We start from the raw sequence: 24,747 nt of genomic DNA, 5'->3' as shown, positions 1-24,747 counted from the left end.
TATTGTTTGCTGATTTTTTAACATTTGACAAGTTAACTGAATTGTAAATTTCATGTATTTTTATGTTAAATGCCATTTATTGCTCTCCATTGATCTTTTTCTCTTTACTTTGGCTAGCAAACTTATTTCTGAAAAAGGGGTTTAGTAAAATAGAGAGCCAATACTACTCTCCATTTACACCAGTCGAGCATGTGAAAGTCAGAAGCCTTTTGCTTTTCTTCCAACAGCTGAAGCTCTTGTCCTTCTCATGTTCTTCTCTGACTACTGCTGACCCATCTTTCTGGCCTGTTTTATAGAAATTCCTCCAAAACACCTTTGCAATAAGTATTTTGTCTCTCTGCCACTGCACTCAGCTTGTTTTCTTTACCCTCTAGGCTCTACACAAGTCCATACAAATTCACCATTTGGTCTTGTCTCCTCCATTCCCCATATACTTTTTTGCCCTTGCAGTTAGTCCTAGGATAGCTGTTCTGCCAACATTCCTATAAAACTGCAGTTTTCTGGTACTTGCTTTCCAGACTCATTGCTTCTGTGATAGTAAGAAAACTTGAAAAATATTACACCACAAGGAAGGTTAGAAATTTTATCATAACACTTTCATCTGGATCTCCAAGTGTCTCTTGCCTATTTCCTGCTTTTTTTTTTTTTTTTTTAGATAGGTGGCTTTTGGCCTGATGTGAGAGCTTTGGACATAAATAATCCACAGTGCTCAACAAATAAATTAGTTGAGGACCCAAATGTTAGGAGGCAGAGAGGCAGAACATCAGCACATATCGTTCTGGAGATGGCTGAATGGGTACAACAAGAGAATGAATGTTGGAGAGAAGATGGCAGAAGGAAATTGAGTCTGCTTAAAGAGAAGATTCCAGACTCCTAAGAGAAGTAGCTTCATATCTTTTATTATTCTACCCTGAACACCTTTTTTAACGTTGGACTGATTCTCCTACCTTTTGTCTGCTCTTTTCCTTTCTTTTTATATAGACGTGTTAAGATTAGGCACATTTTGAATGCCATTGCGAAATGCATACTTACGTCTTTCTCTGTATCAATGTCTATTCAGGTGACAGGCATAGTTGGAGCCCCCTCGTTTGTGTAACCAAGAAAATATTTTTATATTAAATCTGGTTTTTGTGTTTTAATATAAAATATCTTCCATTCAGGAAAATAGATTATGAAACAACATGATTTATATTCAACACTATAACCAGCAATGATAATATTAATATATGCATCATGATACAAGTCATTACAGGAATTTCAGTAGCTATAGCTTTTGCAAGTATGTTGTTCCTTGTGGTTTCCTGGTCTTAAAATACTTATCGTTTTGAAAACTGTGAAAATCTCAGTTCCAAATAGTGGCATGCCAAGAAAAACAACTTTGTTTGTGTGCTAGCCATCCCATTGTGAATCCATTAGACAGGTTATACACAGTTCTTATAGGCACTTATAGTCAGCTATACAGTTCATGTGCAAACAAGTTTTACAAGACATGGAAAGTTCATTTTTGGGCCATTTTGGAATTACAGTAATTAAATGTAAATGGAAGGGTGAGAATTTGTGGGTGGAAGCAAAGGTTAATTGAAAACATGTTTTCCATTTTCTTGCCAGCCTTGATGTTGGTGAGGTCAGGCACAGTAAGGAAAGTGGTGCTAGGGACCCAGAGGGGCAGTGGAAATGAAAGGGGTGTGCCAGGCAGAATCCATGGCTGAGATGCTATCACATATGATTGTAATTGTGCAGTGGAAGAACATGATAAACTGCACTGCGGGTGATGGGAGGAGTCAGGCATGTGAAAGAATTAACTGATATTGTTGTTTACAATGTTCTGTGTGTGCCTGGCCCTCTACAAACAGAGAGGAAACTCAGCTCTAGTTCAAGGATTGTCTACTGTAAACACCCGCTCTGACAAACCGTGTTCATGGAAAGCTGCTCTGACACACGGCCGTGCCTGCACAGCTACAGGGGTGTTGTGAGCCTCCAGTTGTCCTGATAGAGGGACGTTTCAGGGCACAGCTACTTCCCTCCTGGCTCACACGGCTTTGAACAGCAGCAAGAGAGAACAAAAGGATGATGCACACTCGTGCCTGGTCCCAGCTCACCACTGGGCAGAGGAAGGAGCCAAGGATCTGAATTTTGGAGTGCAGCTGGGGTAGCACATTGAGCCTCCAGTGTAGATAAAGCCTTTAAGACACCAGAACCACATACAGCTGCAAAGTGCAGTATGAAGACCTAACACAGTCAGACCAGAAGGCTTTTAAGGTGAACAGTGTAGCTTCTCCTCTGGGTGAGCCACTAAATGTTCTAGGTTCAATGCAGTGCATCCTCCTGTGCACCTCTGGGTGGCTTCCTGAGGAAGCACTAGGTAGAGGGCAAATCCTGAAGCCTGCAAGACAAGAGTGCTCTTTGCTGGCAGTCTGCATCACGGCATACACCTAAGCATGAAGAGTCCCAAGAAATCTCTCACAGCTGAGGTTTCCAGAAGCAATACAGAAATGCGATAGCTAGGAGAAAATCATTCTAAACTTTGCAATATGCATTTAATATAGGAAGACTAAATGCACCTAAATTACAGTGTATTTTCAAGCCATCCTTTGGAAGCACCCTGAAGCAAGCCCACCCTGAATTTTCAGCTGTTTCTAATCCCCCTTGAGAGAGAAAATGGAGTGTGTAGTTGGGGAAGTCTCTTCTGCCACTATTAGCTGAACATTGGAAATTAGACAAATGGTTTCATTTTGCAGAAATGTTGAGCTCAAATCCACTGTTTTGAGGGGGATGCAGTTTGAGCCTACCTTGGAATATACCTAGCAGCATTTCTGACAGGCACTGCTTGAATTTTGCTGCTATTTGCAGCTTCCCCTAAAGCCACTCAGAACAAGGAAGAAACTTGCAAAGAAGTAGTCAAGAAGAATTAATGCAAAAACGGCTACTTACAGAAACACAGTAGGACCAACAGGCTTAACGGGGTCTTAGTTGCCTAAAAATTCTCTGTCCCAGCTGACCTGCTGACCATATAAGCAGTGTCTAACAGCAGAGCGCTAGGATTTCCACCCCAGGGCAATCATCCTCTGGGGAAAGACAGTGTTCTGGGGATGCGTTGTGCAGGTGGCTACCAGGGTTGGCCCCATATGCTTTGGGCCTGCTTATGAAAACAGCTTGAATTAATTATATAAATTAAAGAGGAGCTGTCTCAGTTTGGGCTGGCTGAGGATGTGGCTCACAATATTCAAAATGTATCTTGTGGGTTGTAGAAAAACTGATTTTTTTTGATTGAGACATAAGGAAATAATTCACAAGAATCAATCAATGCTTACGTGTATTCTAACAGCTCATCCATTAAGATCTAACTCAGTCTCTCTCTCTTTGAAGATCTCAGTTGTATGTCATGATAATGATTGTTACATTTCACTAACTTTTGAATAAATAATTTGTTAATGTTTACTAACTGAAAAGGGAGACACCAGACTGCAATAAAATTTTCAGCCAAAGCTGTTTTCTTTACCTTCAAACGTAAACATTAGTCCTGTTTCAGCAAAGTCTGTTCCATGACTGTATATTCTACTGAGGAAAATCTAAAAAAAATGGATAAACTTGTAAAGATAAATATGCTGACACAAAATTCAGTGCACAACGTGAAGAACCCCATACTACCTAATTGTGCACAGGGTGATAATTTACCACTGATTAAAGAGTTTGTATTTTTTTCAAATCTTTTTTAAAGGGAAAATTACTTCTGAAGGTGAAGATGTGCTTAGACAATCATATTAACATATTCAAACAATCGCAATTTGCAAAATAGTAATTACAACTCACTATCTGGTAGCATTAATCAAACTTCAAGGTTTAATTCCATTTTAAATATTGATGAAATGTGATTCTCCAATCTAACCCTGGTGTTGCAGGGTTATGGAAGCAGCCAGTGACAGAAAAAGAGGAACGTGTAGTTAACAAGCAGCTGCCACAAAGAAGGATCGGCATCTGTGATTTAAATTGTTAGCTGCACAGTCAGGTAGAGTGTAAAAAGGGTAGTCAAGAGGCTGTTAAGTCCATTGCTGCCAATTACTAACAATCAGGGAGGAGCTTTAAGACTTGTTCAGTACAATAAACCCAGTTTGTCTTGTTTCAGGGGTTACTACTGAAGAGGTTGCAGCTGCACTGATTCAAATAGCCCTAAAACTACAGTAATTATCAACCAGTCTTCTTTAGTGTAGCAAAAGTATGTTTTACCATAGCTTAACTCTTTACATTCTAATATTTCTCTGCCTCTTCTCACATAGCTAGCCCTGGAGCCATTCTGATGTCTGGTTTTGTGGTTCTTCTAGCTATGCTGGATCAAAGCTTTCATTTCCCCTTACCTAGACCAAGGAGCGGTTGTGCAGTGTGCTTGGGTTGGATGGCATCTCTGGGATTTGCTTTAGATTATTTTTTGAATATGAAGTCATTACATCTATTATTCATTTTCTTGTATAAAGTTGAAACTCATATAGCTCATTCAGTTTTTGCAGCTGATTAAACTATATGCAAGTTAAGCAGTGTTTATGAACATGAATTTAATTTGCCTGGGCTCAGATTCCTACATGTACCGAGATGGTTTGAGACTGGTTTGTGAAGGCTAAAATCCCTACCACAATCTGCCTTGTGTGCTTTCCTAGGAGATCATGAAAATATCGAGTGCAGAAGGAAACAACCTAGGCAAAGCAAGGATGTGGTGGAAATCCATAATACAAAGCCAAAAGTAGGATCTGCCTTTCTTAGTGCCTATAGCCCTGATGCTGTTGTGTGACCACAACAGATTTCTCACTAGGAAGGTGAACTGATTAGTACTTGGTGAGCCAATTATATCATTACCCAAATATGAGCTAGATAGTGCTGACATGTAGCATGTTTATTCCTTTACTGTGATGGAAATAGGCAAAGTTTCATTTCCTTGCGATTATTACAAGCTCAGATAAACTATTTTTCTTAGTCAGGGAGATCCCAGCTAAAACCGCAGAGATACCCGGACTGGACAACGTCTGTCATAGCCTGGGCTCACGTGATCGCATCATTACAGAGCCGGAACACCTAGTGCATAGAACAAAAGCCAGCACATTGATTATGGCTTTGATGTTGTTTTTAAGAAAGCTTAAGGACCACATTTGCATTCCTGCTGCAGCCCTCAATGGAATCTCTGCCTGTGTAAGGATTGTGTGGTCTGTAAGCAAGATTCACTGCTTATCTTTTTAATTTTCTTTTTAGCTTATTTCCCAGCATTTATTTTCTCCCAGTTTATGCCTGAATAAGAAATGTGCCATAAATGGGGTGTTTTGTTACAGACCTTTCAATTCAAAGTAAATAACACAGAGTGAAAGAGGTATCATGTCCGCGACAGAAAGACCAGTACTTAGGTACTCTATCAAAATGATTCAGTCACTAAAGCAAACCTACAGCCTGGGCTGTTGGAACAACGGCAGTCTGGGGGTGTTTTCTACCCCACGCACAGTCACTGGGGCACGGTCAGCCAGCATGAGCAGCCACATTGACTAGAGACCAGTGGCTGCAGGCAAAGACCAGACTGGGAAAGTGGCTTCTAGGAAAATCCTCCTGAAATTCACAGAGCTTTCTGACTACTGTTTGTCAAGGGTGTCAGACAAGTGCTGCCATTTAGACAAGGGGTGAATGCTTTGGCACAGACCTCACTCTAGCAGGCTTTTACTAGGATGCCAATAGAGCTCCTTGTGAGCAGCACCTTATGAGAAGGGAAGACCTGCACTCAGCTCACTTAACAGAAAGGAGAAATAGGGAAGGGCAGCATTAAGGAAAAAAAATTAAAAAATAAAGAGACAAAGCTGACTTGATTCAAAACCCACTGGAGTCACTGAGATTTAGGCACATACCTGAACACTCTTGTACATCAGAACTAGTTTGTCACATACCCTTCTGCAACCATTCACTTCTGAGATGAGCACAGCTGCACTCCCAGGACCTTCCTACCTTTACATTCAAAATGCTACCATGTCACTTTAGCTGAAAGGTACAACTCCCCAGTCAAAAGGTTTCCAGGAAAATTTGACTCCTTACAAGCAGCATTCTTCTTTCTTGATCTGTTTTGACCTAACTGAGCAGGGCTCTCAGCTGTGCAAGGTGGGACCATGAGCTATGCCAAGTGGTGGTCACAGCACCACGATCACAGCTCCCTCTGCTCCATCTTTCTTGTAACCATCTGGGCTTTCAGGTAATAAAGGCTGCTACAAAAGCTTACAGTTTAGGAGGAAGCAAGTGAGAAGCACATGCCACAAGCAGATAATGTGGATTTCTTAAGAGAGTGGTAAACACAAGAAGCAGCTCTAATATATTTCATTTATACAAAAATAAATACAAGTATTGTTTTAAGCAATACCTTGATTTTTCCCAAGGCTTTTTGAAGTTTGTTTTTTCCTGGTCTACTAGACAGATCACTTTTCCCCTAAGCAAGTGAAAAAAAAAAAGTCTGCAGAACAGTTTTTGAAGACAAGACTGTTTAAGTCCCTGGAATAAAGAAGCCACAACTTATATTTGCCACGTTATTTTTTTGTAATCATACACACAATTTCTATTCAAACTTTGCTGGACAGTTGTTTTTTCCTACATTATCTTTGTGTTGTTTTTTTTTTCTTTTCACACTGTTATTCTCTGAGAATATGACAGACATGAATACTAACAAGGGACACAGAAGATGATCTATAACACGCCCATCAGTATTATATCAACTTATTGATACCGATCATAATGTACATTTCAAAAACAGCACCGAAAGAAAAACTGGAAGAGAATAACTTAGGCTTTGACTGTAGATTTTTCATTACCTTCACTTTTCATAACCTGACAAGCAATGCAGACATAGTATTCAAAAATGTGTAACTTCACTTCTGATATTTTCAACAGATTTCCTGTAAATGGTCATAAAAACTCCAAAAAGAGCATAAATTTCAGTTCTGCCCATGTTAATCCTATCAAATAGCTGAGTACTCAGAATCATTGCCATGTATTCAGTGTCTCCTGCCTTGACACATTCCAGCATAACAGCACAAAATCTTTTCAAGAAACAAAAATGTGTTCTAAGAGATGCCAATGGCTAGGAACAGATATTTTTTTCCTCAAAGGAAAAATTGTTTGAGCTGGACCCTGGTAATGCAAAAAGCAGGTGTGAAATGGTGATATTTGGCCTTCTCTTTCTCTCCCTTTTAGATGATGATGAGCATGAGTGGATCATTCGGACCTGCCGGAAAGCTGAGGATGAAACAACTGGGCATAAACCTAAACCATGAAAATTGGTTTTGCTAGACAATAATAATCTAAAGCAGGTAATCTGATTCACAATAAGTCTAATTTGTCCACACAGATTTATATCACCCCTTCCCTCTACAGGAATATAATCTTTTCGTCATCTTTGTCAGCATAAACAAAAATGGAAATAATCATTTAATCAGTCATGCTGAGAAAAAGCCATGGAAAAAGAGCAGACTGTACTCACAGTAATATTCCTGAGAGGTGTGTAGTGTGGTATATATACACGTTATTAAGCTTGAAAACAATTTGTTAAAAAGAGTGCCTCAGATTCAGTGTTGAAGTCATTCAAATCCATCTTAATCAACATTATTTTCCCAGATTTTAGTTAGCTGTCCTGGTGAATTCCTTTCCTCTCTTTTTGCTCAGTACTTTGATATTGATTGATCATTGTAATAATGTACACCAGAGGTATTCTTTAATGACTGGTTTGCTAACTAGGAAATTATATCCATTTACTACGAACGTTTGTTGAACTCTCCTGAAGCCAGAGTTTAACAAAATAATAAAAGAGGAAAACTGGGTGGGTTGCTGCTTGATTAGTAAGCCAGAAAGTATTTAAAAATAAAATAAAATGGAATTACATCATTTTCTGGATGTAAGTGCCAGCACTTCTACTTGCATTAACTTTATTTATTACACAAATAAGACATTTACAAAGCACAACATTAAAAGTATGTAACAAAACAGACATTGGTTTTACAAAAAAGTGCTTACAATTTAGTTTTAATTTTTAAAATAAATATTAGTCTTGACTGTCCATTCATTTAGAGAATTTTTTAACCATTGTAGCCAAGACATGCATAATTGCAACATGCTACAACAAAATGATTGGCTGATGAAATAAAACCGATGTGTCTATAGTTGGCATCCTACAGATATATCACTGATAGTAGTGCAGGATTGATTCCCACTCCCCCGTCCCAACTAGTAAGTTGTGTAAGCACCTTTAGCTAGGGCATTGGGGTTAACCAGCGTGAGCCAAAAGAAAAAAAAAAAAAAAAGCAATAAAATTGTAAACCATTCCACTTTCAGACCCTCACTATATTTAGTTACCTTATTAAAATCGAGTGAAAAGCCTTTCACTGCCTATCTTCACCAGATTTTGTCTGCAAAAGTTTTTGTAAATAGCAACTGGAAAAGTTTAATACATGGAGTCTGCATTGCTGCACCAGGACTTATTTGGCAATTACTGAATAAACGAAGAAAATGAGAATGAGTTTTACTTTTTCTTTTCTTTTCTCTTTTTTTTTTTTTTTAAATCTACAGACAGGAGATGAATGCAAATGACCTGAGATAAGGTTTGGTTCAGTGGCAACAGTCAGTGTGAAATATATTGTGAAACAACGTATTGAATAAATTAGAGAATTTCTTACATTCTTGGTAGAGTTGAGTATTTTCCATACACATAATTAGCTCTAAAACTGCACAAGCTGAATTGCTTCCAGTTTTTGCAAACAATTTGGGCTTAATATGAACAGAGCCTGATTTCTGAATTAGCAAAGCTGCTCCTGGCTACTTACGGGGGGAGCTGCCCTCGGGCAGGGTCTGTGCAGTGCAGGTCGCTGTGAGCACAGCGCGGCCGGGGAGAGACCTCCGCGTTACCCTGCGCTTCGCATGCTGGTCCCGTCCGTGGTATCAGCTACAAAAACTTTGACATACAGTACATTTCACAAGTGGTTCTCTTGGTCAGTGACTAAGCTGATATTTAGCAGATACATAGTTAATAGCCTCCCTTTCACTGCACTGCTGAGACAGAAGATAAATGCAACAGACCGTTTTCTCCCTCAACAAAACAGTTGTGGAAATCTCAAGTACTGGGGGATGTCAGGTCAAGTTACAGCCTGAGGTCTCTCCTTCAGCCTTAAATTGGACAGCTACCCATTAGTTTATAGCACTAAGTCCACAACTAAACAATCATTCCAAAGCGCGAGCACAAACGGAGAAGAAAGTGGGGCCCTGGTGACCCCGCCAACCACCCCCAGCATCTGAAGGCCGTTTCACGCGGACACAGCATGCCACGTACACCCCGCAGCCACCCATGCCGGGAAGCAGCACTCACAGCCAACAAAAGGTCTGCCAGTCCTTTCGCTCATCGCTACAGACAGGGAGAAAAGTGGCAGGAACGGGAGCAGCTTGTGACCGTTCCTGCCCCACAGAGACACTTTGGAGCAGTGGTTGCTGCCAGGCCACACGTGCGGGAGTCCCTTGTGGTGGGTCACACGCTGGAAGTGGTTATTGGTGCATCAGGAGGTGACAATAATACTTTACGGACCTAATTTCCTCCCTCCTTCCAAATGCTGTTTTAAAATGGAGGTAGAGCTGCTAGCTGCAGTTAGACAGAATACTGGCCTCACTGTCCGAATACTACCATCACTCTCCCTGCTTTACATACATACACACACAGAGGTTTGTATGTATTTGTTCCAACACATACCAGCGTGTGCTTGCATTTGGTTATTCCTCAAATCAAGAGATCTCAGTGGCCACCTCAGCAGATATCCGTGTCTCCTCACACAAGTCCCTGTGCAGCCCATGGTGACCGTGCAGGGCCACCAGCACCCAGCAGGCCCGGCCCGGTGCCACCCACCCAGCTCAGCCACCAAGGGCTGCTGGAGATGGATCTCCCCGAGAGAAAAACACGTGTATCTGCAGCTTGAACCGAAAACAAGTTATGCAACCGATGGATTCCTGTCGTCTGTCCCGCAGGCACCGCTCAGTCACGTCACGCACTAACTGTGGCTCATGGTAGGCTTTCACATTCTTGGAAATGCCGCGCAAACACCGAGCAGCAAGACAGACCCATGAGCTCACGTGGAGAGAGGTTTTGTTATCGGCCTGCTCATGGCTTGGTGCAAGCTGAGAAGGGCTGGCAAACGCTAGCTGTTTACTTTTGTTCTTACTGTCAATGAAGTATCATTTCAGAGGCTTTTTCCTGATTTGGGGCCAGAGGGCCGAGTACTTCCTTTGTTGTTGCAGTGAGACTGCCTCTGAGGGTGAGCTCCGCATCACCCGCTCCTCTGCGAGCAGCCGGCTGGGGCTGCGCCTCCATCCCAGCCATGGCAGAAGCAACAGTCGTGCTTCAGGAAAGGGGAACAAGGCAAGGGCAGAGGTAATCGGGCGCTGCCAGACAAAGGAATACGCCGTCACCTTGCTGCCACTCAGCCAGGACCACTCCTGCCGGCCTTACCGCCGGCTGCACCTCCCTGACTGCTCCCGGGTTCCTCCCCTGCTGCCCTCAGCGAGCACTGGGCACGGCGCTGGGTCCTTCTCCTGGGGCCCGTACCAGGGCAAGACTTTTCTACGCATTTACAATCAGCTTCCTTTAGGGATTCCCCAGGCCCAGTGTATGGAGTGCCTAAGTTTTGTGTAGGTACACTTTGAAATCACCCATTTGTGATCCAACATGACTCCACGGAAATAAAGTAGCTTGTTAATAAAAAATGAGACTAATAATAAAAACAATGAAAGATTTGGCAGATGGCTATGAGAGGAGAGAGATATTCAGTGCTCTGAGAACAAGTCAGCAATCAAAGCCTTCAGAGTGCTAAACCTGGCTCTGCCACCAACCCCCACCACTCCTTTCGGTTCAGGACATCTCCGTTTCCCCTCCTACAAAATGAGGGGGGGAAACACTAAGGTTTACTTACCTTACAGAGTGATCAAAGGACATGTGATTCTAAAGCACTTTGAGGAGGAAGGAAAACTGCCTATTTCCAGCTGGCATCATGTTTTCCACTTAGTGGAGCCACAGCTACCTGCGGCTTTGGCTCAGGAGTCCTGTGTGTATATTGAGTTGCTGAGCCAAAGAGCCCATTTCGGATTTCACACATGCAAGTGTAAATAAGGAGGGACGTCCGGGAACCAACACTGCTTCACTGGTGCAAAAAGAGAATCAGGCCAAACCACGTAAATTCCTCCTTTCTTTATATTCATAGGTGATCATCAAACCCCCTGTGACTCAGCGTGAACTGATCTGTTCATATTCCCGTGACTGGGGAGCAGGATTTGTAAGCACAGCAGAGTCACTAATTTTGGCTGTGTCTGGCATTGCCTTGGAGAGACTCACTGTCATTCTACAAGTCCACAAGAAACAAGTGAAAAATGTAACTCTGCACTCGACACACACATACACAGAGTGTTGCTGGAGAAATAATAGTGGATGTTAGATGCTGGTCAATGGGAACAACTGAGAGTGCTGGATCTGAGTTTCTCCTGCATGACTGAGAACAGTTGCCTCGGGCTGGACGCTGTTTCAGCGACTGAGGGGCAGTGGTGCTGGTAGCGCCGTGGGCAGATGAGGAAGAGCTCGCGCAGTCAGTACTGAAAGAGGATGACCTAGTGGGAGAAACGTGAACCAAGCGTTAGCCACTTCCACAGACAAACGGCCCTCACCACGGAAATGGGCTCTCGGGGAACAGCCAGGCAGCACACACCCAGCCAAAAGAGAGGGCAGTGACTTGCCCGTGGGACAAACTCCTTCTGGAGCCACTCTTGCCCCTGAACTCCACAGACCAGAGCTCACAGAGAAGGCAGCACACAGCATAACAAGCGGGAGGTAAAGGGAGCACAGCAGTCCACCCCTAAGGGAGTCACCAGCTCCCTGTTAGCCTGCAGAACTGCACTGCACAGCGCAGGGCAGCCTGTAGGTATCTTGTTTGCTCTCTGAGCAAATCTCACAGTCTATGAGGAAAAAGATGCTGCTTTAGGTTTCCAGAACTGAGCACAGCAGGAATTGTTTGGAAAAGGAACTGGTCTGGGGGGCAGCCCCATGTCCTGAGAACCCAGCCCTGCAACATCCACAAGTAATTGCACTGAAGTCACAGGAACCAGTTGCTGCTGGGGACTTTCTTTGAAGGACAGCGTCAGGACAGAGTAATATTTTCTGAAAACTCTCCAGTTTTCTGTGTAGATATCAAGATAAAATGCTATCATTTTGACCAAAAAAGTAACTTTGCTGTGTCCCTGCTTGCATTTATTGAAGCAGAGCTCAATAATCTCTGGTTGCTGCACTGAATAGAGAAAGATTTGGAAAGAGATGCTGAGAGCTTCTAAAAGTAAAGATGAAAGCTACAACAGTAAGAGTTGCCAAAGGCTCAGTATAGTATTTCCTCAAAATGAAGTCACTTAAATTGGGATCCTAAATAAAATCTTGAGCCTAGGCATGTATACATCATTTCAGGATCCTTGTCCCAAAAATGAGCTCTACATTAGAATGGGCAGATACTGAAGTACTGAAAAGAAAAAAAATCTATATGCAATATTGTTTCTTAGCCAGGCATTGTGAAATAACATTCCTATTTAAGATATGATGATGGCCAGTTGTTATTCTTTAAGCAATACTGGAATCCCCAAGAAATGAATCCTTCTTATTAGCTCATGGAGAGCTGGAAGTCAGAACGTGGCGCGGGTCCTGCCCGCGCAGTCACTAGCAGACCAAGTGTGCTGACAGCGGGGCAGCAGAGCAGGGAAAGAAGCAAGTGACCACAGGGAAGGGAGAAACCAGAAACACAGGAGCTAAGGCAGGGGGAGGTTGGAGACTTGAGTGGCTCCAGGCATAGCATCCCACCCAGCACATGACAAGGAGGGGAACTTAGTGCAGAACAAATCGGTGCCATGTACCAACAGCTGGTACATCAGTCTAGGGCCACCAGAATTAAGCAAACACCATAAGCAGCTGGCAGCTGCTACAGATCACAGCGAAGCAGCCCTGCTGGCACAAGCAGGCAGTGGCAATGACATTACACAAACAGCAGTTTGGCCCCAAAGCCTGAAACAAAGAGTACAATTACCTTCTCACCCCTATTAGATAGTGGTCCTTCCATGTCTGCTTTGAGGTGCACTGGTGGAGCAGTGTAGGGAAGTCTACAGTGCACTTGTCCACACTGTACCTGACCTGTGGATGAGAAGAGGCTTCAGCCCCGTTACTGCCAACAACACAAGCCCTGCGAGCAGCACGGCCGGGCTCCTGGCAGGGAGCACCCGGGGACATGCATTGAGGAGCCACGTTTGGTGCAGGCGAGGGTGGGGAGAAACCTCACGGGTTGCATAGAGCCCAGAGACTCCATCCTGGTGACCCTTCCCACCCCAACAACACTGCCCTACTCGCAAACAGTCCATCAGCAACCAGCAGTTATTAGGAAAAGCTCCTCTGACCTTGCGCAGGAGCACACCAGCTCCACAGGATGCACCCACGCTGCTCTCCATGACAAAGGGAACCCAAGGAAGGCCGAGGGCCCTAAAGCCAAGCCAAGGCAGGGACCTTCGTGGGACCAAACTGCTCAGCCCCTCCCCAGCCCCGCACTCACTCTCTATGTATCCGTGCAGCGTCACCATCCGGGCCCGCTCCGGGCTGCTGAAGGGCGAGTAGTGGATGTCCTCGGGGAGCGAGGAGGGGAGGCGGGACGGGGGGGCCCCCGAGGGCGGCACTGTGTGCTGGGGCGTGTGTTTTTTATGGCGGGCTCTGCAGTTTTGAAACCAAACCTGAAAGGAAAGCAGCAGACACTGCGTGAAGAGGGAATTGGGCTGAGCTGCGGTCGCTCACAAAGACCCTGTGAGAGCTGCCTCCGCGGGGTATTTACAAAAAGGCATCGCATTTGGAGATCTCCACGCTGAAACACCTTGTTAGCGTCCGCTGCCTCCCACTGCTTTTTTTCTGCGCTCGCTGGAGGAAGACTTTTGTCTCCAGAAAGCACAGACAATAGCATGCCTGAAGTGGCACCATTACGGTTAATTTGGCGTGGTCAGAACCGACACCATTCTTCAGTAAGGCAATGAAAACTTTCGTGCTTGGCGCAGGAGTCGCTGGGTGAAATGCCACGACCGGGCTGTGCAGGAGCTCTCGCTAAATATCACACCGCTCCCTTCCGCAGCGAGCTGCGTCTGCGACCGTAGGCATGACGAAAACAATTCAATCTCTTGTGGTTATTGTGTCCAGAAACCACATCAGCAGCACAATGAAGCTGAGAAATGAAGGTATGACAGGAGACAGCCCTACTGCATCCACCAGCAGGCAGGAGCCTTCTGACCGTATCTCACTGCTCCTAATTAAAGGAATAGTTAGGGGGCTACACCCTAGAACTAAAACATACAGAGAGGCTTTTTCCATCCTAATGTGGTGTTTTCTTTCTTATGCTTTAATTTCTGAAGGATAATTGGGAGTAGAAACCTTCCACAAGTCACAGCGAAGATCAGCGCCCTGAGGCCACGCACACTGGACCATGCGAAGGAAACAGTCACAAGCGTTTGACAAATTGTTTCCTGCTCGAAGCACCTTTAAAAAATACCCACGTAAAAAACAGCCCAGCGTGCAGACCAGTTGATCTTTCTCTAAATGAAGAGTCTCAATAACCGAGGCTCGAGCCAGATTTTCACGCGCTAGAAATTTAAATGCGTCTTTGGCAAAACAATTCCTGGATGAAAGCTCCAAGTTTATTTTAATCACTCGTGCTCTCATTGTATGCAGAAAGTGTCAGCAGCACGCCGAAGTGAGGAGCACGAATGTGGCCGAGGGCACAGCTGGGGTGGCTGCAGGAGTGGCAGAGGTACTGTTTTCCTCCCAGCCCCTCTGTCACGGCTCTCCCATCCCTCACACACAGCTTAGGGACAGGGACGTTGCTGCCTCACACACAGCTTAGGGGCAGGGACATTGCTGAAACTTCCCAACACCAATGGTGCAGCCTCGCAGGACCAGCACCTCGCTGCTGGGGAAGCACCGGTCCTGCCTGTGCCCAGGTCAGTGACAGAGTGCTGCAGCCAGTGTGTTAGGGGCAGCTCCCTACCCCATAATTTGTTTGGATTGGCCAGGGCTGTATTTTTTTTTTTCATTGCATTAAAAAGAGAAAAAAAATACTGAAAATCAAAGAGTGAGAAAGGGCAAGGGTGGTGCTGGCATTGCGAAACAACGCACCCAGAAGAGAGCACGAAGCTGCTGGATGCAGCAAGTCCAGTGGCCAGCAAGGGAACAAGGGGCTAGAGGGATGTTCATCCCATTTAGCACCAGTGTTCCCATCACACAGGGTCACCAGTGCCCCCCTCTGCCCCCTTCTCCATCCGCCATGGGGGTGCTGGTGCCCACACCTCACCTCTACCCCACGCCCCACGTCCCGCGCGCTCGCCCCACGGCTGCCCCTACCTGAATGACTCTCCGACTCAGTCCCGTCATATCTGCGAGTTTCTGAAGCGTTTGTGCGTCGGGGTTGTTGTCCTGAGCAAACTGTGCCTGCATGACCTGGCGGGCGGCGAGCAGAGGGGTGAGGGTGAGGCCGGGCACCGCGGGCCCCCCCAGCCCCCGGCCCAGCCCCGCTACCTGCAGCTGCTCGGCGGTGAAGGAGGTGCGCGCCCTCTTGGCCGGCTTCGGCTGGCTGTCCTGCTCCGAGGGCACGGCCCCCTCCAGCGTGATCCCGTTGCCTGTGGAGAGAAGCCCAGAGTGCTGCAGTCAGCGCTGGGGGAGCTGAATAACAGCCGTGCACCTCCCAGCACACACACATGCAGCGTCCTCCCTGCCCTGCCCTGCCTGGGGACATCGCGGCACGGGGCAGTGGCACCGACCCAGAGAGGGACCACTGAGTCTCTCTGTCCCCAAGTGGTAATGCTGCCCCTGATGTGTTTGGAAAAAACAGCAGTTTTGTGGAAGAGGTGGGGAATGAGGGATGTGGAAAGGACAGAGGGAAGATGGACGTTGTGGTGTATAAAGGAAGGCACTGACGTCCTCGGCTTGTGGCACCACCAGGCTGCGTCCCCCCATGAGCAGCTCAGAAGAGGACCCTGCGTGCTGCTGAGCACACCGACACCCACGCTGTGCCCTGTGGCCCTGTCTCCACTGCAACACTGCCTCCATCACCCATCCCATTCACTCAGGGTGTGATTGAATGGGCTCCTTGCTCTTCCCCTGACCATGTCCAGGGCCCCACGGCAGTGGTGCCAGTGACCTTGTTCCGCATGCTGCCACCACCCCAAGCAGCAGCCACACAGCAGGAGGACACACTGGGACAGGGACTGTCCCCCACTGCCCAAACAGGGCCTCGGGGCGAGCCTGGCCCCCCTCACACAGCCACGGAGACAGTGGGGGGACAGCCAGGGCCAGGGCCTCCACCCTGCTCTGGGGACCCCACCGGAGCCCGCGTCCTGCCCGGAGGAGTGATGGATGAGGGAGGGTGCCTGCGCAGGGCTGGCGCTCGCCCCGCTCCCAGGATGTGCCTGCACACCACGACGTTTGCTCTGCAAGCTGGACCGGGCTGTGATTGTCTTGGCTTGAGTTGAAGGACTTTCTCATATAGTTTGACTTGTTCTTTTAGGATGATGAATGGGACTCTGACTTCAGCAACATCTGTTTATTTTTCTTGTGTGTAAAACCTCATGTGCTGAAGAAATTGCTGGGTAATTACTGGAGGGGGAAAAAAAAGTGTGGCCCTCTAACTCTGCAGCAACACTGCTCTCCAGAGCCTCCCCATCCCCTCCTGCAGCCAAGGGGCACTGCGCTCGAAGCCGGGCACCTGCCCGAGGACACTCACCCTGTGCCCCAGCTCCGCAGGGCTCCCCAGCACTGGCAGGGACCTCCCCTGCAGTGCAAACCAAGCCCCAGCTGGGACCAGGGCACTGCAGGGCCCTGGAGCCAGACCCGGCCACGGTCACAGCCTGGCCCCACGCTCCCCCCGGACCCGCAGCCTCTCCCCACCACCCCCCGTGCCCGGCCTCAGCCCCGCGCCCCCACAGCCAGCCGACCACCGGCCCCGCGGCCGGGACCCTCCCAGCCCGACAGGGCACGCTGTTTCCATTCTCTTACTCAAAGGCTGTAAACAGAAACACTGATTATTTTCGTGTCAGGTTGTTAATAGCTTCCACATGCTGCACGGGCTGGGACGCGGCGTTTGCCTCCCCATGCCCATGAAGCACTAGCAAGGGGCAGCACGGGCAGGAGCCGTGCTCCCAGGCGGGCAATGCCCCAGCACAGCCCCACGAGGTCCCTGGGCATTTCTCTCAGCATTCCCATGGCCGCAGAGCATCTCCATGGGCAGCCTCTCAGTGCCCAACATAATAAAAGCAAGCAGCCCTGCCACAACCCTCACTCATCTCCTCACCACAGACATGAGCACGGGAGGGAGCCGGAGGCGGTTGCAGCCCGAGCACGTGGGGCAGGACCTGGCCAGGCTCCCTCCTGGCCCAGCCTGGTGGTAACGTGGCACGATGTGGCCTCGCAAACCTTCCAAAGCCGTTTCTCTCCTCCAAGCACCCTCTGGGCCAGCACTGGGGCCAGGCTGCACTGGAGGAACCGCAGCGCTGCGTGACCTGGTGGCACCAGCCCAGCGCCGTGAGAGGGGGACTTGGGTGGGACCAGGAGGCCATTGGTGACGTGCCACAGCAGGGACAGCAGCACACAGCTCTGAGAAACCCATCCCAGGGCCGGTGGAAAAAGACAGGAACAGTCTATCTGCCTGCCAGGTTCCCCACCTTCTAGGTTTATGACTCACGGCCTCAAAATCCCTGAGGTTTTCTGACTCGCCGCACGCGGCAGCAAGACCAGGCGGTGTGGTGGGAACAGGACCAGGGGCTGTGCCCAGCATTGCCCTCAGCACACGGCTCTGCCACCAGCAGCACCAGCCCATCACACCCACGTGCACCCCAGGGCAGCAGCAGCCTTTGGGCAGGCACCGTCCCACTCTCCACGTGCCCCCAGCAGCAGCGGGACCGGCCCCGACACCTCACCACGGCAGCGATGTCCCCGCGCCGAGGGCTGCACCGCGGCTCCGTACCGTTTTCCGCCGCTCGCTTGAGGTTCTCTATCATGGTGTCGTAGTGGATCCGGCACAGCACCTTCTCCTCCACCAAGCCGAACTCCTCGCCGGTGGAGAGCTGCCGCTTGCAGGAGAAGCAGGCGAAGCAGGCGAGGTGGTAGGCGTTGCCCCGCGCCCGCCGCACCCAGTCGCTGGCGTAGATCTGCCTGCCGCAGCGGGCGCACTTGGTACCAAACCGGCTGCGGGAGGAGAGGAGAGAGGGTGAGGGCGGGCAGCCCCCGCCGCCCCATCGCCCACCCCAACCAGCCCCAACCCCACAAAGCCCACGCGGGGCAGGGGCTGCGGGGAAACCGCCCCCCGGGGGCTACCGTGGGCAGGGGGCCCAGCGCGGCCCCGCAGCACCAGGCGCGGCCGCGGGGCTGAGCCGTGCGAGCGAGCGCTGAGGTCACGCAGTGCAATGAATCAGCCTCCAAGTTCGTGGGCTTTTTATTTTGATAACAGGCAGTGTGACACTCAGATGGAAATTTTGTTAGAGCCGTTTTTTCCCCTATTGCAATAAATCAAAACATGTGTTTTCTCCTCACACACACAGACGTATGCATCTGCTTTTTCCTCCTACGAGGAGGTCTCCTCGCGGCGAGAAGATGATGATCGCGCTCGAGTTATTTATGCTAGGAAGTATTTCAGTGAAATGAAAAGGTAACGAGGCCGCCGCATCCCCACACACCGGGGGGGCCGTGCCTCGGCACACACTTCTGAGCGCCCCGCTGCCGGCAGCTCCACCAGGCCACCGCTCCTGCACCGAGCCCAGGCGGTGCCACCACAGCACGGGCATGGCCTCCACTAACGCGGGTGGGTTTTCACATTGTAGTTTTACTAAAACCGTTAAAAAAAAATACACGCAATGAGCAGTAAGCAGCAGGGAGAGAGCAGCGTCTCCTCCAGCTCCGCAGGGCTGGTGCTGGCCCCGACGCAGCCCTGCTCGCAGTCACCACGTCACGGGGCTCGCACCCGGCCCCGCGCTCCTCATCCCCATCCCTGCCGGGAAGCAGCAGCCGCTGCCATCCCCTGCCCGAACAGCCCGAGCATTTCCTGCATTGCAGGCAGGGAACACGGAGGGGACTGCACCAAGGGCACCTCTCGCTGCAGCGCCTCGAGGCTGCAGAGCTGGGCAGGTGGCAGCGACCGCAACCACTCCGGGCACCCTGAGACAGCCCCAGGTGGGAGCACGCCACAGCCTCGTGCGCCACGGCTGAGCCGTCCCTGAGCTGCCAACCCTCCGTGACCCTGGGGAGATGCTGCAAGACCATCCTGTACCGAGTCGCTAACTGCAAGACTGTTTGGGAGGAAGAGAAAGGTTTAAATTTTTCAGCCTGACCATAGCTGACCAAAAAAAAAAAAATAAAAAACGAAACACAACCAACAAAAAAAAAGGCTGCTTTAGAGAGGACATTTCTGTGCTGAAATTATACAGAGACTTAGCTAAGAGACTTCGCTAATTTACTTCAGATGGGAACATTGTAAACTGACTTTGTGCCAGCTCGTTTATATAAACGCACAAACAAAAGAACTGTATTAATTTTTTATTTAGAAGTAAAGATTGTTCCTGTAAGTCGAATTACTTTGAACAATGTGCTATATAAACAGTCGTATTTGCTGAACGCTATCAAACGAGGGGGCAGGCTTAAACGAACTAATAGCACGTGGTAATCGCCTCTCCCCAGTTCAATCGCTCCCTGCTCCGGAGCAGGCCAAGCTGCGCGCTGGGACAGGCACGGCCCGGGAAGATCACCCCACGCAGGCTGGGATCCACGGGGACACCCGGGTGGCTCAGACCTGCAGCATGGTGTCCCCGTGGCCAGGCAGGGTCCCTGGCCAGTGGCAGTTCCTGGCAGAGGCCACTCTGCTCGCCCCATGCAGACCCCGTGGTCCCGCAGGGGGACACGGGCACGGGGCCGTGCAGGAGGCAGCGCTGGCAGCCACTGATGCTGCACCCGCAGCTCTCACGCCAGTGCCTGCTTCCAGCACTGGCTGCAGCTGGCGGGTTTTGATGGAAACCAAACCAAGCCAGGGCCGTGCATAGGCACCCGCTGTCACCCAGCAGGGGCTGTCACCACAGGGACATCACCACCCGTGGGGAGAGAAACCGCCCTGACCCATCGCTATGGGAAATGGTGTTTCAAAAATAAATCTGACTTCAATTCGCTGAGGCTGTTCCTGCCACGGGCAGCGAGAGCCCAGGGATCCCCGAGCATGCGGCAGCTGAGGGGCACCAAGTGAGGGGCTTCTGGTGTCCTGCTGCCCGCATGGCACAGAGGGGACAAGGATGGAGCCACGCTGCAGCAGGAGACACAGAGCTGGAGGCTTTCCCCAAGCCCAGGTGGTTTCTCTGATGGCGAAGCTCAGCTCCGCAGCCTGGCCCATGCACCACAGCTTGGGCCAGGGCATCGCCAACACCGGCTGGATCCACAGCTCTGGCCCCGCATGCGGTTTGTGGTGAGCAGATGCTGCCAGCTCTCCGCACCCCCACCAGGAGATAGAAAGCAGCAGTGACATTACCGGGAGGGACTCATCCCAGAAAGACCCGTCCTGCCTCCTCCGGGGAGAGCAGAGGCAGGAGGGTGCCTGGTACGTGCAGGCTCACGGGCACCCGGGTGCCGCAGCTCCCCGAGCCCTGGCACCCCCATGCCTGTGGGGTTGGAGTGAGGGCCACCGACAGCTCCACACGTCCCCATCTCCCTGGGTGTGCTCTGTAGGAAGCTCCTAACACAGCCCCTAGAAGCAGCCGTGGCTGCAGCTTCCAGGATCTGTGCTGAACCAGGCAGAGGAGCAGCAGCGCGCAGCCGAAGCGAGCCTGCCTGCGCGGCGAGCCACGGCTGCGCTCAGGCCGGAGCACAAAGGCACCCCAGGGGCACAAAGGCTGGGGGCGACAGCCCACGCTGGCCCTGGCCCACCCGTGGGCCTTGCACTGCCCCAGCCCGCAGGGACCCTAAGCTTTTGTGCCCCGGAGCTGCCCAGCACGGCCGGGTGCCCTGGGGGTCACACCAGGACCACGGCGGGGTGCTGGCCCTCCCCGAGACCGCAGCCGTGGGAGCTTGGCCGTAAGCAGCCCTCGCATCACCCGGGAACACAATGTTCCTCCAAAGGAGCTCCACGAGCTCCAATTTTAATTTGGTTCTCCTCGAAGCACTAGAGCCCTGGATGCCAAGTGCAATTATTTGACAAGACACAGGAAACGGCGACGCTTGCTTAAAGACGCGCACGGAGCTGCGGGGCCGTGGCAGCGCCAGCACAGCCTCTTGTGTGAACGGGAAGGGACAGGGGGACACAAGGGACAGGGGGACAGTTCTGCTCCTCTTTTAAAAACACGCTTCGGCAAATAATAATAATAATTTAAAAAGTCGAAAGAGTCGGATTTGTCCCTGGCCAAGCACTGGGTCCCTGCTGCCCGGGGCTGCAGGCCCTCCACGGGCACCAGCGGCTCCCGGGGACTCCCCACCGGGCTGCGGGACCCCAGCCCGGGCAGTCCCCGCCGGCGGCCCCGCTCTGCCGGCCGGAGAGCCCCGGGGACCCCCACGCGAGACGCGGGGTCCCGGCCATCCACGGCTCCCGATCGCGGCGCTGAAGCCCGGCCCCGGCCCCGCAGCAGCCGGGGCTCGGCCGCCCCCGGGCACCGACGGCAGCGCGGATCGGCACCGCCCGGGGCTCGCCGCGGGGACCGGCTCGGCTCGGCTCGGCACGGCAATGCCCGGCCCCGTACGGCTCGGCACGGCTCGGCAATGCCCGAACAGGCGCTTTGAGTCCCCCACCGGCAGCGCGGTGCCCGCGGGCTTCGGGGCCCCGGGGGCGGCCAGGAACGGGGCAGCCCCGTCCCCACCCGGTCGCGGCCCCGCCGGCGTCGTTCCGCGCTCGAGAAAAATTCAATAAAAATTAAAATCGTTTTGTGCAAACGGCAAACGCCACCTCCGGCTCTGCGGCCGCCCCAGCGCGGGCAGCCGGGGCCGGCCCGGCCAGCAGCGGCTCCGGCCGGGAGCGTCCCCGGTGGAGCGGGCGGCGAGCGCCGCGATGCCGGGGTTCAGCCGCTGCTCGGAGCCCGTCCTTAAAAACCGCCCGTCTTTAAAAAAAAATAGCAATATCGTGCGAACGGTTATTAATTAACGGAAAGCGCTGGAATTGCTCCGAAGCAGCACAAAGGCACCCCAGGCTGCCCCGGTGCTTTCCGCCCCGGGTGAGGAGGATTCCGGTGGGATCCCCGGTTCCTCCCGCCGGCTGCTCGCGGACAACGGCGCGGCGGGGCCGGGACGGGCGCGGGGGGAGCCGGGCTCGGAGCTGCCCCGCCGAGCACCGAGAGCACCGCGCCGGAGGGCCGGGGGGCACGGCCCCCTTCCTGCCGCATCTGGAGACCCTCTTAAAAATAATGAGATAAAACCAAAACCAAATTAAATAAAATAAAGCCCCTGGAGGCACCTAAATACGCTGCCCGCGGAGCACGCCCTGCCCGAAGCACCTCTGCCCGGGAGAGCTGCCGAGCCGTGCCGAGCCGAGCCGAGCCGAATCGCGGCCGTCGTGGCGAGCCCCGCACAGCCCCGCCGGGGTCATTCTCATTTCCTGCCTGCGATTTCCCCTTCCTCCTGGGGCAAACTGCGCTCCCTCGGCGGGCGAGATGGGCGAAGCCGGAGCGGGGGGCTCTGCCGGCAGCCAAACCCCGGCGCGGAGCTCGGGAACCCTCCATCCCCACGCCTCTCTTTCAGGGGGTGGTTCCCGATTTGGGGTTCGCCACCCGAAGGCTGCCGCAGCCCCAGCAACCGGCCCCCAGCGGGACCCGCTCCTCCGGCCGCCGGGGTCCCGAGCTGCCCCGGTGCCGGTGCCGGCCGGGCGCTCCCCGCCGCCGGGGACTCGGTTCGCCGCTTTCTCGCCCTAACGCCAACGACGCCGCGGCGTTTTTTGGTGCTACGCGGCAGGAAAAGGCTTGGAGCAACGGCTCAGCCTTGCCGACGGCTCGGTGCGGGCTCAGCCTGCCCGCAGCCGCCGGGCCGGTGCCGTCCGACGCCTCCCGGTCCCTGCCCGGGAGCCGCGGGGCCGGCGAGGACCGGAGCCGCCGAGGGCACGGGACCGGCTGCAGTGCCTCGGCCGTGCCCGGGGAGCCGCCGCTTCTCCCGGCCGCCGCGAAGCAGCCCCGGGGCTCTCTGCCCCGCGGCCCCGCAGCTTCGCGGCCCCTTCCCCGGCAGCACCGGGGCCGGCGCGGCCGCTCCGCTCCCGACGGGGCCGCTCCCCCCGCGCCCCTCTTAGCCCCGGCGGCCCGGCCCCTACCTGAAGTAGTCCATCTTGCAGAAGATCTCCTTGTTCTTGATGTAGCAGCTGTGCTGCTGCCGCAGCGAGGTGCGGCACACGGAGCACTCGAGGCAGCGGACATGCCAGATGAGGTTGTTCACCTGCGGCAAGAAGGGGGCTGAGACCCGGGGCCGCCCGCCCGCCGCCGCCGCCTCCCCCGCCGCCCCCGCCGCTCACCTTGAGCAGGTACCGGTCGAGGATCTCCAGCCCGCAGCTGGAGCACACGTTCTTGCCGGCCGACGGCGTGGACGAGGAGGAGGAGGACGGCGGCGAGCAGACGGACGGCGTGGACGGGGTGCTGGGCGCCGAGCGGGCGTCCTCCTTCTCCAGGGCGCCGGGCAGCGGCTCCCCGTCGGGCTGCGACTGCGGGCACAGCCGGGGGGCCGTGAGCCGCGGCCCCGCCTCGGCCGCCCGCGACCCCCACCCCCCCGGGGCCCGGCGCTCTCCCCGCGGTCCCGGCCCGGCTCGGCCCGGCGGGTCCCGGTGCCCCCGGTGCCCCCGGCAGCCCCGGCGCGGCCCCGGCCCCGCTTACCATGGCGCGGGCGTGCGGGTCGAGGCAGCGGGCGCTCCCCTTGGGCAGCGGCTCCGGCGGCATCACCTTGCGGGAGAGAGCGGGAGAGGGAGGCTGCGGCTCCATGCGCCGGGCGAGCGCGGGGCACCCTATATAAACCGCCTCAAAACAATAAATAAGAACTTTCTAGTGGCCATTTAAATCCTTTGCAACAAAAGCTGCGTCTCTTTAATGAAGCAATTTGAATGTGGATTGAATTCTCTCCCTGCCTGCACTTAACCCGGGCCTCTTGAAGTAATCGCTCGGTTCCCATGCGAGCCAAAGCGCTGAAAAAACCCCACAAACTACCTGCAATTAGAAATTGCCGTAAATGCCCGAGATAAGAGGTACCCAGAGTGTCAATTCCGGCTGTCAATCAGGGAATCCATCAGGCCACCCAAAGAATTGCAAATTTGATTTTTTTAATGGTAGTAATTAAAAATCGAAATTCTTCCCCCTCTCCCTCCGCCGAGCACAAAACGCCCCAGAAAGCGCCGGGATGGAAAAATCCTCCCCTTCGGCGCGGGAGGCGGCGAGCGGCCCCGGCCCCGGTCCCGACCCCGGTCCCGGCCCCACCGCTCCCCCCCCCACCCCCCCATACCCACCCCACACCCGGTACCGGCCCCGCCGCCGCCGCCGCTCTCCGGCCCCGCTCCCGGCCCCGACGGCGCTCACCTTGCCCGCCTCGGCGCCGGCCGGGGCGCGGCGGCCCGGGCCCCGGGGCTGCCCGCCCTCATGGCTCCGGTGCATGGGGCGGGCGCGCCCCGCTCCGCCCGCCGCCGCCGCCGCGCTCCGTGCCCGCGGGCGGCGCGTCCCGCGGCCGCGGCAGGA

General features: G+C 52.4%; 2 protein-coding genes across 7 annotated transcripts in view; one reads left to right on the top strand and one right to left on the bottom strand.

Moving 5' to 3' along the window:
* MORN5 (MORN repeat containing 5) overlaps positions 1 to 8,679 on the top strand; it is a 14,738-nt gene extending 6,059 nt beyond the window's left edge. Inside the window, exons 5-6 of one of the 3 annotated variants that reach the window (XM_084493789.1) lie at positions 7,204 to 7,319; positions 8,572 to 8,679. In XM_084493789.1, the coding sequence (XP_084349915.1) occupies positions 7,204 to 7,283 (80 nt within the window). In that variant the 3' untranslated portion in view covers positions 7,284 to 7,319; positions 8,572 to 8,679. Of the gene's footprint in view, positions 1 to 655; positions 3,537 to 7,203; positions 8,519 to 8,571 lie in introns of those variants that run through there. The other 2 variants (XM_084493788.1, XM_084493790.1) reach the window with 2 other exon arrangements.
* On the bottom strand, positions 7,918 to 24,747 carry LHX6 (LIM homeobox 6). 4 transcript variants are annotated; one of them, XM_084493782.1, is made up of 10 exons: positions 24,592 to 24,747; positions 23,899 to 24,039; positions 23,544 to 23,729; positions 23,346 to 23,467; positions 18,054 to 18,274; positions 15,611 to 15,711; positions 15,437 to 15,532; positions 13,611 to 13,785; positions 13,095 to 13,198; positions 7,918 to 11,640 (listed from the first exon to the last, which is right to left on the bottom strand). In XM_084493782.1, the coding sequence occupies exons 1-10, from the start codon at positions 24,664 to 24,666 to the stop codon at positions 11,620 to 11,622; spliced, it is 1,242 nt and encodes a 413-aa protein (XP_084349908.1). In that variant the 5' UTR covers positions 24,667 to 24,747; the 3' UTR covers positions 7,918 to 11,619. The 4 variants fall into 4 exon arrangements, with proteins under 4 accessions (XP_084349908.1, XP_084349909.1, XP_084349910.1 ...); XM_084493783.1 differs by having other exon boundaries at positions 23,899 to 23,964; positions 24,592 to 24,732; XM_084493784.1 differs by having other exon boundaries at positions 23,899 to 24,026; positions 24,592 to 24,609.

Source organism: Aythya ferina (genome assembly GCF_964211825.1).
Source record: "Aythya ferina genome assembly, chromosome: 20".
Classification (NCBI taxonomy): domain Eukaryota; kingdom Metazoa; phylum Chordata; class Aves; order Anseriformes; family Anatidae; genus Aythya; species Aythya ferina.
Note: the sequence above shows the minus strand (reverse complement) of the source record. Positions and strands in the feature narration are given on the sequence as shown.